The following is a 13434-nucleotide window of genomic DNA, read 5'->3' as shown; positions in this document are numbered from 1 at the left end:
TCTGAGACATTGAGGGGATTGATATCAGGCTCTAGAATCCTGAAAGACTCTTCTGCATGAGATTCTCGATCCCTCACAAGTGTTTGGCCTAACTATACACCCTGGAGTAACTGAATGGATAAAAGATGCTTATTAAGTAAAACAAATTCTGGCATTAGTCATGTCAAAAAAAAAAGTATTTTTTAATTCTTGCATAGTAGTCTGCAGTCATCTCCCATGAGGTGGGCAGAATTCTTCTTTACTATTTCTTTGCAATCATGATGGATCAATTAGTTGGTTGACGAGAGTTGCTTATTTTAAGCTATATTGATGTTGGACTCCAAAAAAAAAAAGTATTGCAGAAACAGTTCATTTAGGAATGCTGTTTTGTTTTAGTTGTGTTAAATGCTGTCGATAACTGAAACATTGAGTTCTAGTAGCAGCAGTTGTTACAAAAGCTTCCACCCCATTCCTGGCTTGCTGTAATAAAAGGAAAAGTTCTTTTTGAAAGGATTATTTTTATGTCTATTAGCACAGGGGGATTAGTCCAAAACAAACATTGTTACATGAGTATCTATCCATTACTGTTTTATTTCATTTAGTTATTTTTGAAATTAGTTACTTCTTGTTATATTTTTTTCATCTGGTATTTGTGATTTTTTTTTTCAAAGGAGTGGAGGGAAGTATTTTAAAGGGCAGTGAAAGTCTTGAACTCTGTTTTTGAAGGGAGCAGTATAGAATAAGACTATAAAAGTATGTAAAAGCCAGATAGTGGAACACCTTAGATGACATGCTGAGGGCTTTATATTTTATATTGGAGGCAGCAGGGAGTCACTGAATGTTTTTGAGCATTGCTTTAGGGAAGAATATTTTGTCTTCTTTGGGGAGAATAGACTGGAGATGTGTTAAAAATGAAAGCTGGGAGACCAATAGGAAGCTATTAAAATACTCCAACTAAGAAATGATGAGAGATTGAAATTGGGTGATGTCCATGTGAATGGAATAAAGGTAACCAGTGCAAGAGGTCTTGTGGGAATAGGATCAACCAGACTTGGCAAATGATTAGACCTGGATGGTGAACTAGAGGGGAAAGTCAAAGATAAATGTGGAGTTGTGAACCAGAGTAACAGAAAGAACGGTGTACTAAACTGAGAGAACTTCATTGACTGGCAGATTGGTGGGGACCAAGGAGGGGATCAAGGTGAGATAATCAGTTCTGTTCGGAATGTGTTAAGTTTCAGTTGCTTATGAGACATCCAGGTGGAGACATTTAACAGTCAGTGAGGTTAAGTACACCAGAGTCCTGGGGAAAAGTCCCAAGGTGAAGGAAGCTGAGGGAGAAACACTTCCTAAGGAGATAGGGAAGAGTTGATTTAATAAAAGAAGTTAAGGAAGAGTCAGACAGGTAATGAATAGAATCAAAGGAGAGCAGTATCACAGCACCCAGAAGAGAAGAGGTATTTAGGAGGAAGGGATGATCAACAGTGTTAGTATTTCAGAGATGTCAAGGAAGATGAGTGAGAAAGGCCATTGAGATCCACTGGTAACCTTGGAAAGAGAAATTTCAGTCTAGTGAAACTGCATGGATTGTAAAGGTTTAAGAAGTGAGTAGATCATGAGAAAATGGAAGCAGAAAGTACGAAGGATTCTTTCTTTAAGTTTGGCAATAAAAGGAAGAAGAGGGATAGAACCATAGTTTGAAGAGATGCCAAAACCAAGTAAAAATTTTTGTTTGTTTATTTTTTGAGGATGGGGTAGACCTAAATAGATTTTTAGGAAATGGGGAAACCAGTAGATAAGCTAAGAGGATATAGGAGAAGATAAGGGCACAAATAGGAGTTTCTCTTGACATGGAAAAGGGACCTCACCTTCTTCAGGCACTGGAATGATTGAGGGTAGTGTGAGTGAGGGTGTAGAGATGTGGAGCAAGATTGATATGGGAATTGCTTGGGGTTTCCTTAGTAAAGCAGGAGACAAGCTTATTTGTTCACAGAAGAGGGATCAGGGTTGGCATTGTAGACACAAGAAAAGAGTTTTGAAAGTGCTACTGAGGTGTGCCAAGGAGGAATAAAAGGATTACAGAATAGCAGTGAGTACCTAGCTTAGATTAGATCATATAAATTTGTAGTGGACCCAGTCAGTAGAGTTTCTTTACTTCCTCCAAAGGCATTCAGCTGCACAGAAGGGAGAAGGGAGAATATGTGTGAAGGATCCATGGAGGAAAGCATTGGGTGGTGGTCAATGATGGAGGAATGTATGTAGTTGAATTGCTTGACTACAGTCCAGAATGGAAGAAGGAAAATGAAGCCAGGACCAAGGTAAAGGACAAGGAATTTTTTGAGAACTGCTTGTCCATATTCTTTGATCGTGAATCTTAGCAGAGAAATGTGATGCACAGATTTTTCTCTCTATTTTACTGTTTCTAATTTTCACTGCATTGATTTTGTTTGTGTAAAATCTTTTCAATTTCATGCAATCAGATTTATCCATTTCATTTTCTGTGGTCATTTCTATTCCTTATCTGGTCATGAACTCTTCCTCTAGCCATAGTTTCAAAGGGTATTTTCTTTTTTGCTCCTCTAATTTGCTTATAATATACACTTTTATATCTAGGTTATGTGTACATTTGGAGCATATAAAATGTTAGACTTAGGCTTAATTCCTGCAAAACTGTTTTCCAGTTTTCCCAGCAGCTTTTGTAGAATAAATACTGTTTAAAAAATTGATACTTTTATAGTTAGGAAAATACATAAATTACCAACAGTAGTCAAAAAAAGATTGTATTACTTTGGTATTCATTTATATTTTAAAAGTAAGGGTCATAAAAATTAAGAACTGGAAGGGATGTTAAAGATCTTATCCAAACCTCATTTTATACATGCAAGAAAGAGGAGGCCAAGAAAGATTAGGTGACTTTCTGAGAATTAAACAGCTTTTAAGTATTGGAGTCAAAAACAAATCCCACTATACTGATTATCCCATTAGTGTTTCCGATATATTTTGCTAGTCTTTTGATTTAGCTCCTTGTATCAGTAAGGCAATAAACACAACACTGACAATAATCATGAATAATGCCTATGTAGTTCGGTATCACAAAGTATGAAAGAGTCTCCACATAGAAGGTAGAAGAAGTAAAACATTTATTCAGAACCAGATAACCATATCCCATAACCAAACAATCTGTTCCCACAACCAGTCAGCCCACTTTATCATAATGGCAAGGAACTTAAAACACAGTATCTCAGCATGGAGCCTCACCATCCCAAAACCTCTCTGACCCCCTGCTGGGACCTTCCCAAAAACTCACAATGCGGCTATCACAGGTTGATTTTCTTTACCTCAGCTCTAACTGTCATGATGGCCATTAACAGCAATAACAGCTCTCTCTCTCTCTCACTTAGCATTTTCTGTGACACAACTTCCTTTTCCTCTCGGTAAGCTCTTCCCGCCATATGTGACTTAGGCTTCCTGTTATGTAAGCAGGTCACATGGCCTATTAATGTGTGGGAAGGATCTTCAAATCTAAATTGCTATTTGATTCGGCCCCAAGATCTTTCTTATCCATTACGTAGAGCAATGGGAGTTTTGAGGTAACTGGTGTCAATAGAACTTTACACAACAATATAACAGGGATAACACAAGATAAGCATATAAAACGTCATCATTACCCCCTCGAATGAATATGGCTCAAAATCTTGGGGTAAGGGGCAAACGTCAGAAATTAGAAAGTGTTCTTTCTGAAGACTTCAAGAAAAGTATGCTTTTCTATTACATTATACTCCTTGGAATCAGAAGGTGTGGGTTTGAAATCCCTATTACAGTCTGTAAAATGAGAATAATAATACCCAAGGTGGTAAGGAGGGTAGTACTTTGTATCCCTGCTTCCCCAGTTGTTAGTGTCCCCCATCCCCAAGACCATTGTTTACTTTTATGTATGTCTTTGAATCATCTATTTGTGAACATGTTATCCTTCAGTAAAATGTAAACTCCTTAAGGCCAGGGCTTGTCTCACTTTTGTATTGGTTTCCTTAATCTAGCACAATGCCCAGCCTATAGTTGGTACTTAAACAACAGTCATTTATTGAGTGTTTGCTATACTGGGGATACAGAAATGGAAGTTTGTCTCAAGAAGATTTCATTCTTTTGGGAGAGATAACATATACACGTTTCAGCACCTACAATGTCATGGGCTGGGGAAGGGGGCATATGACAGGAAGGGAGGGAGACTGGAATGGCCTCCTGTAGAGGGTGGTGTTTGAGCTAAATTTTAAAGGAAACCAAGGATTCTAAGAAGTGAAGGTGAGGAAGGCATACAAACATTAGTAAATGCCTATTGGATGATTGACTGATAGGGCTATATGTGAGTTATTGTTAACAATGTGGTCACTTCCTCTCCTGACACACATTACTAACTCTTCATCAATTGGAACATGATCTTCATGAGTATCTGGAGCCTGAAAATTTCATCACCTCATGATCAGCCTCTAGTGATAAACGCTTCTGAATTTAGGCTAGTTGAAACCCACTAAATTAACTGTCACTTCACTCAGATGAGATACAGAAAGATACATGTGTATCATTTCAGGAGCATCTCCAGAGAACAATGAGTCATTGCTCTGAATCATTACCTAAGTGTCTCTGATTTTTATAAAGGAAAATAAAGAGAAGTGGTTGGCTTTAGTACCATTTTACACGTCTTTTCTGTTGTAAATTTTTGCTATACTTAATTTTAGTTTAAGTCTAGGATTATAAGTTGCAAAACAGTTGCCAGTCTTCTTTGAGACACTTTTCTTAGTGGGGATTCCAACACCAATAAATTCATAGGCCCAAATGAAATCACAGGTCCAGACCAAAAAGACAGAAGATATTTATTAAAGCACATAAGTATTCAATTATTCTTAATCTGGATTTTTATTTAAATGTTTAGATGCACATTTACATGGTTCTGTTCACCACTATAGTGTCTAACCACAGAATATTGAAAGGAAAAAGGATCTTAGAGATCATTTGATCCAGCCCCTTTGTTTTGCAAATGAGGAAAAGGGAACAGAGATAAATTACTTGCCTAAGGCCACACAGTGAGTGGCAAAACAGAAACTAGCTTTCCTGACTCCTAGTCTAGTGGTATTTCTACTCTGTTATAATGCTGCTTCTCCCTTCCATGCCTTCTCCTGTGTGATTCCTGTCTATGATTGTAAGTCAATATTCCATAGAAAATTCATCCAACATGCTAGTGGCCCACCCATGATTCTTTTATTATCTTAGCTTTTCATTAATTCTAGCAACTTCTTGGCTTGTCCTTCATAATCTGTCTTGTCTGTTGTCACATCCATGCCAAATAAGTGTGAAATTGGGGCAGCATTCATTTCAAAAAGATTTCTGGCTTTGCCTTTGCAAGCTTCAGGGTTGAGAAAGACAGTTGCCTTCTTCACTTTTTTGCATTAGAACAGAATAAGATGATTTCCAAATATCTGGGCTTCTTGACAGGTTGCTCACCTCGGGAGGTTATCTATTAGTGTAGCAATTAGGCTATCCATCTGTTGTCTGCCATGTTCACTATATGACTGGCCTACCTGCCTTTGATGGCTTTTACAATATGAGAAATAGTGTAAGTCATCATTGATAATATGCTACATTGTACTTCCACCCCCATACATCTTTCCATTGCCCTTTCGGTTACTTATAATTTTTATTTTTTCTCAAAATTATTGTTTCCTATCATTTGTAACCATTTGTAACTTTATTGATGTCTTTGTTGTTATAGTACAATAATTTCCTAATATATCCCTTCTTCCTCCCCTACCCAGCCTTTGTAACAAAGACTTAAAAAAAAGAAAGGGATGGGGGAAACGGTTCAGGAAAAGCAGCCATTTGGTACAGGGTAGAGCAGGCTGGACTTCTAGTAAGGAAGACTTTGAGTTCAAGTCCCAACTCTGGCACATACGTCTCTGTCTTTGGAAAAGTAAGAGGCAGCTAGGTGGAGTAGTAGATACAGTGCTGCTCTTGAAGTCGGGAGAACCTGGGTGCAAATCTCTCCTCAGACACTTATTAGTTATTAATATAACTAATTATCCTATGCAAGTCACTTAACCTCTGGCAGCTTGAGTTTTGTCATCTGTAAAATGAGGGTAATAAGATTGTTGAAGGATCAAATCAGATTATGTAGAAAGTGCTCCAAAAAACTTAATGCTGTAATAAGCTTTTAACTACACTAAAACTTTTGAGATATCCTGAATAGAGCACCTTGTAAACCATAAAGCCTTTATTTAAATTTTTTTCTATTCAAATTTATTATTTATTTTTTGCATTCTTTTTTTTTTTTTCCTAAATTTTGAGTTCCAGATTTTCTTCCTCCCACCCCTCCTCCTCCACAGAGGAGCCAAGCAAAATGATATCAGTTATACACATGAAATCATGCAGAATATATTTCCATCTTAGCCATATCACAAGAGAAAGTTATACTTCACTTTGCATTCACTTCATTGATTCTCTTTCTAGAGGTGGATAGCATTTTTTTTTATTATGGTTCCATGCTTCCTATGCTACTCTTGTACATATTCTCCAATAATCTTCTACAATGGATCCACTCAATGTGGTAGGGGCTTTCCACTAGCTTTCTTGGCAATATTTCCACATTAATGGAGTACATAGACTTGTCTGTTGTTCATCTCTTATTCTTGATTCATGAAAACCCAGTTTCTTTTCTGGTCATACATCTCTTTAGTATCTTTTAAACATTGCTTCTTGTGTATTGTTATTTGTTGGTGGTGTGTTTCAGTTAATCCTTGCCTACCGTACCCATCTCTATCGCCCTTTAAATGAATGACCTGTGACTTTAAGTCTTGATCGATAGTCCATTCATAACTGTATATCACCACTGGAAAAATATTGGTTTTGTCAATTCGTTTATTCAAAGGATTAAGTATCTAATTTAGACTAGGCACTGTGATGCTGGGAATACCAACACAACAGATTGTATTCTAAAGGAACTTAAAATCTATGAAGAAAACATTATATACACACATAAGTAAATGTAGAGTAATATCAGTGGCTGGGGGAGTGCTAATAATGGGACATCAGGAAAGGTTTTATGTTGGAAGTAGCCCTTCAGCTGAACCTTGAAGGGTGCTGGGGTTTGAAGAGGCAGCGGTAAAGAAGGGAAACCTTCCAGGCATGGGGATAGCCTGTTGAATAGCCCAGAAGTAGGAATGGAACATTGGTGTGTGAGGAATAACAAGTAGGCCAGTTTAAATGGAACATAGAGTGCATTTGTGAGGGGGAGCAAGTGATGGGAAATCAGTCTGGAAATCAGTCTGGTTGGAGCCACACTGTGAAAAGCCTTAAATGTCAAACAGAGGAGTTTGTACATAATATTACAGGCAAAAAAAAGTAAGCTTTTGTTTAAGGAAGAAGCTTGGAGTCATCGAAAGCTCTGTGTAGTTTTCTAATTGCAGTACTGCTTTTCTCTATAATGTTGACATTAGATACCTTTTATCTGGCTGTGGTATACATACTGATGGATGAAGCAAAATTATCTTTTTTAAATTTTATTTTTCCCAACTACATGTAAAAAAAAATTTAACATTCATCTTTTAAAACATTGACTTCCAAATTCTTTCACTTCCTCCCTTCCCCCACCCTTTGAGATGCAAAATTATCTTTGTTCCTGCTCTTTCAAAAAATCTAGTATTATTTTAACATACGTTCGAGAGACATTTTGTTATTGCAGGAGGCCTTTTACCTCAGTATTTTACTCCACAGACTTACCCATTTTTCATTACCCACAAACAACAAATACAGAGGAATCTTGTATTTTTGGTGTCTTTTTAGTCCGTTAAGATGTGGTGTGCTATAGAATATCATTTGCAAAAGCCTGACATATTGTATCCTCATACTTTCATCAAGGATGTCCTTGATTTGTGTGTAGACTGTTCTAGTAAAGATTTTATAAAATTGGAAAACTAGGCATGTGGGTCTGTGATTAATATTTACTCAATCACCTTTTACGGGTAGGAATAACGACCTTGGTTTTTTCTAGCTCTTTGGTATCCTTTCTTCTTTCAGACATCTTGAAAATTGTCACCTCCAGCAACAGACCTCCTTTGGCTTTTCCTAGTCAAACCTAGCCTCTCTTCCCATTTTTGTTGTCTGTACTCTTCTTTCTTCTTCCTAACGTAGGACGTCAGGAACTGTGGTGTTAAAGTACAATTGCGATTGATGGAGAAAATAGTTTGTTATAAGAAAACTTGACACATTTTTTTCATTTCATCTTTTTGCTGCCCTGCTTCCAGTTCCATCCATAAGTAATTTTGGAAAAATCTGGCCTAATTGGATCTCTTGCTTAGCTTTCTGTAGACTTATTTTTCCCTCTACCTCTTCTCAGTATTTTATAAAGCAGTAATGCTAATAACTGATCACCATCTTCATCTGTAAGATTTTACAAATTAATTTATATCTTAAACTGGTATTGCCCTTAGCTGCCACCTTTCTGTGCTTGGCAAAGAGAGGTCACATGTTTGCTGGCTAAGGCATTTTGTTTGCTAAATCTTCTTAGAAAATTGTGATATTCTCAGTGTCTCTTCCTTGATGCACCATTTCACTTTTTTCAATAATTTGCTTAGATAACATATTGCTTCAACAACAGATTGAGAGATTATACTACCTCCATCTATAACAAGTTATTTCCTGCCAAGATATATTCTGTTTTGTAGTATTATTTGATAGTTGCCATATCTAGCACCTCCCAGCTGTTTTTATGAAAAAAAATATTCATGATATATAGGCATGAGGCTTATATATTGTCTACAGCCCTTTGGCCTCCTTTGTCTTTTATTTCTTTGCATGTGTTCCAGTGTATATTTGGCCATTTTTCGTATTGAAATCACAAAATAATAAAATGTGTGTGTTGATTTAATTTGAAAGGTCTTAGAATTTCTCTATCTCATTGTCCTTTGTAAGAGATGTTGGTATATAAACTGAAAATATCTTTATATGGCTCTTTTTGCTTGTGCTCAGCATGTTTACTATAATGTGAGATAACTAAATTGTCCCTTCAAATGATGTTTTCGACATGATAAAACCAATTCTGCTAACTCCTTTCAAGGCAAATCTTATGGTTAGCAACAGATTCCTTTTCTGGTTTCATTTATAGTGAAAATGTCAACATGTATGTGTGATTCAGTTACCCCAGTTGTAAATCCTGTCGGTCACTGGACAGTCATTTCACATTTAATGCAATAAGAGTTAATGTTGTGATGTTTATCATCAATATAAAAACCTGACATTCTTAGCCACTGATCAAGATGGCTTCTATTCTTTTTTTAAGCAGACTTTCTTGCTATGACATTGCAAGGCTCTTTGCTTTTATTCATATTTATAAAATCCTTCCCAACAATTCCTCAAATATTTAGCTTTTGTTACTAAATTTGTTCTAACCAGTTGTGTTATTAGACTTTACTCTTATTAGGTTTGCTTAAAGTGAGACAGATCTTCATGCTAAAGCCAAATGCTTAAAAGGTTATACTTTGATTAGGCATATCAGTAAATGAAAGTGTGATTGCATTACTTGCAGTGAGCCAAGCTTGCCAGGCATTTTTAAAAAACAATTTAAGGCAGAAGGTAAAATGACATATGATTCTTTTCTGTGACATGCAAACAGAATCTTACTTTTTGAATATGAACATTGCTCTTTCTTGCTGTTCAAATTGAATGGCTTCTTCATCTTAATGCTGGGATCCTTAAACTTTCATTTTCTCCAAGGAATCCTGAAATATCTAGAGAAAAGATAGACTTCGGAGAATTGAAATTTAGTAGTTTGGTCATCAGAATATAGCAAAAAAGATTTCCTGCTATCATGCATATAGCTGATTCTTTAAATTATGTTTTAATTCCTGTAATACTGCAGTTTGGACCAGAAAATCCCTTTAGGACTCAACAGATGGCTGCCCCTAGGAATATGCTTTCTGGATATGCTGAACCAACTCATATCAATGATTTCATGTTTGAACAGCAGAGGAGAACTTTTGCAACCTATGGTAAGACTTATAGTTTAACCTAATTAGAAGAGTGGGTATTTCTTAATGATAGAAGAACAGTATCTGCTGCATTTTTAGCCTGCAGTTCTTGAATATCATATTTATTTCATATGCATATCTATTTTGTTACTGTTATTAATTCATATTAGCATTTGGAAACAATTGTTGCTAAACTCTCTGAAGTTTACTAATATATTAAATCCCGTTGTGGATCAGTAAGCAGTTATGGGTCCCTTAGAGACAGGGTAGAATAGTGGATAGAGGGCTGGCATGGAAGCCAGCAGACCTGGGTCTGTGATTCTGGGAAAGTTCTTTAACCTCTCAGAGGTAGGAGTTTCTTCCTCCAGGAGTGGTAAGTCACAAAATTGGGATTCAAAGCCAAGTTTCCTGACTCTAAATTCAAATTTCTTTTCAGTGCTTAGGTGATATATTGTCATTCCATAAATTGAATAATTTATTCTATTCCTTCTTCTGAAAAATGAATTGGAAAATGAAACTTTGGAATCTTTCCACATACAATTTTTAGGTCTCAGTAGTAATCACTTTAATCGACATGCACCTGTACAATGTGTAGTACATTTTGCTTAGATCTGGAAAAAACACAAATACCAAACTCATCGTAGATTTGCCATTGTGGGGATATGATGCATACATAAGTAGTTATAACACAAAATAATATGTGCATGTGAGAAGGACAAGCCTGATTCTTCACAGCGTGTGCTAAGGGTAGGCTCATTACTGACAGGGAAGGAATCAGAGTAGGCTTTGTGGGTGAAAAGACAGTTGAGCTAGGCCGTAAAGAATGATTTTTGTCCTCATGCAAAGACAAAAATCACAGTCACTTGTTATTGCGTGTGCCTAAATAAATAAGTTCTGAGAAAAGTACTCAGCCCTATCCACCATTAATTCCCTTTGTTATAAAATGCAAAGAAAAATGAGTTAATGAAATAAGCACAAGTCAGCCCATGTCTGAATTCTCGTCTGAAATATGATTTAGTCTATTATTCTTTAAACTCAACTTAAGATTGGGTTTTTTTTTTTCTTGCTGCACAGTTTTCTGGGAAGCTGTGTCATAATGGAGGGTAATGTTTTCAAAAAAAGCGTAGCAGAAGACACACTAGACCTTATGTCAAAAAACCTGAGTTTGAGCCCCAGCCACTCTAGTAACTGAATGTTTGACTTTAGGTAAATCACTTAACCATTCTGACCCTCAGTTTTCTCATCTGTCAAATGGCAGTAATAATTGCCTTGCTTTTTTCTCTCAATAAATATTCTCTTAGGAAGCAGAGAGAATCATTTCCTTGACTTTTGAATCACTTTTAAAAATAGCCTTTGATTCATCTCTCATCACTAGATGGCATAATGTCAAATGAATGGTATAAAGTATAAGTTCTATTTGGCAAATTACAGATTCAAAAGGATTGTCTTTGTTGTGGCAAGAGTTATAACTTGTAACAGTCTGAGGCGGATTTGCTAAATAATTTAATGAATGTTTTAACTATGTCCTTTTTATTCCCCCAGCTACTAGCAATTATACCATGATTAAACAGTTTGGAAATTTTAGGCAAAAATTGTAATTTCTCCAGTTTGTAAATGTGCCTAACATTGGGACTATTTCAGACAAATTTACTAAAAGGAAGCTAATAGAAGTATTTTGGTTTTTTAAGTAAATAAGACAAGCTTCAGAAAGAGAAAATAGACTATGCATATTGATAACTAAATAAATAAAATAAAGATGTTGGCTAAAGCATGGTGCAGTGGAAAAAAGGTCACAATTTTCTGAGGTAGATCTCAGCCAGATTTAGTCTCTTATTCCTAATTGAGATAAGAACTTCTCTTTGTTTTATTTTGTCTTGATGGTGAAAAAATGGTATCATTCGCTACCTACCTTAGGGAAAAAATTTAATTTTTGAAAAAGGAAAATAAAAATAATAACAAATAAGAGAACGTATAATGGATTTTAAACTTCTCTAAAGAATGGTATACTGTTATCCAAATTGGTATTGTGGTTGTGTTACTACACAAGATATATGTATATATGCCAGATTAGGCTGGATCCTTTTCTATTTAAGAGTAGTTAGTTAACTTTCATAAAATTGACAAAGGGGAATCAAGAAATATTTTATGTTACTTTGAAAATTAAAAATAATTTTTCCTCTAGGTCCACTCACATGCATTTTTATCTCATTTACATATATAAAGTATAGGGTTGGTTGGAACTGAATGGTCATTGAAGAAAACAGGCAAGGGAGTTAGGGAATGGAGGGAACTTTGTATAAAGCAGCAAAAATGGCAGTGGATTTGGAGTCAGAAGACCTCAGTTCAAAACTAACTTGAATTTATTTTCTGTATATACTTATATACCTATTGTTAGATTATAAGCTCTTTGAAGGCAGGGACTTTTGTTTTTTTCTTTTTATTGATAGTACTTAGTACAGCGCCTTGCAAAAAGCAGGTATTTAATAAATTCTGGTTGGTTCATTAATTTGATTACTTCTGGATCTACTTCTTACTTTACTACCTGTGTGTCACTTAACCAGTCCGGGCTAGTTTCCTCATCTGTAAGAATAAATCTCTAAACTCTGATCTCTAAAGGTGATCTCTAAAATCTCTTTTTAACTCCTATGATTTTATGAACTCTATTTTTTTTCTTCCATGCAGAAAGGTTAGAAAGGGGGTACAAAAAAGGAGGGGTTTTATTTGATAGTGGTGAACAGAGAAGAGGGAGTATATATTCCCTCATTCTAGACAGGAACTGTAGCAGAATTTGGGGAATACATGGAGGCAGGAAGAACCAGAAAACCCTCTCATTTATCACCAGACCGTTAGTGCACAGGTATGTATGTAGAGAAAGATCAATCTTAAAGGCTAGTTTACTTCCCATGCAGGTCTTTATAGTTGTGTTGCTTTTTTAGTGGGGGTATCAACTTAATTTTTTTTTTTAACTTCTTTAAAGTCTCATTCAGAAAGTTCATGTACAGTGAAATTTTCTGTACATTAAAGGAATGAAAGACTAAATTGACTCATGGGATTTGAACCTGTGATTTCAGGGATTCTACTCCAAAGCTGCTTTCCTACCATCAAGCTATCTCTTCTGGCTAAGAAAATATTTTAATGCTGAAAAGTAAATGCAAATGAACTAATAGCCAGGTGGTTGGTTCTATTCTAGCATGTCAAGAGGGTGAGTTGAGCACCTGTACCATTTAGCTTATTAAGAACTTATTATCAAGTATATTTGACTTAAATCTTGATTCTCTGAGAAAGCAGTCTTTACTGAATAAACTTTAGCTGAGGAATAAAAACTTATCAACTTGCATATGTCCACAAAGATGCACACTTTTACTATTCCTAACTCCCGCTCCCTCCCTGTCTAAAAGTGTCTGTGTTAAAATATTCCATGCAAGTTCTCTGTGGAAACAAA

At 35.9% G+C, this 13434-nt stretch overlaps 1 protein-coding gene across 1 annotated transcript in view; it reads left to right on the top strand.

The window, feature by feature from the left end:
• CDC40 (cell division cycle 40) overlaps positions 1-13434 on the top strand; it is a 53442-nt gene that overhangs the window by 16550 nt on the left and 23458 nt on the right. The window contains exon 3 of the mRNA XM_036767890.1: positions 9884-10013. Coding sequence (XP_036623785.1) covers positions 9884-10013 — 130 coding nt within the window. The remainder of the gene's footprint in view (positions 1-9883; positions 10014-13434) is intronic.

This window comes from Trichosurus vulpecula, chromosome 7 (genome assembly GCF_011100635.1).
Source record: "Trichosurus vulpecula isolate mTriVul1 chromosome 7, mTriVul1.pri, whole genome shotgun sequence".
NCBI classification, from domain to species: domain Eukaryota; kingdom Metazoa; phylum Chordata; class Mammalia; order Diprotodontia; family Phalangeridae; genus Trichosurus; species Trichosurus vulpecula.
Note: the sequence above shows the minus strand (reverse complement) of the source record. Positions and strands in the feature narration are given on the sequence as shown.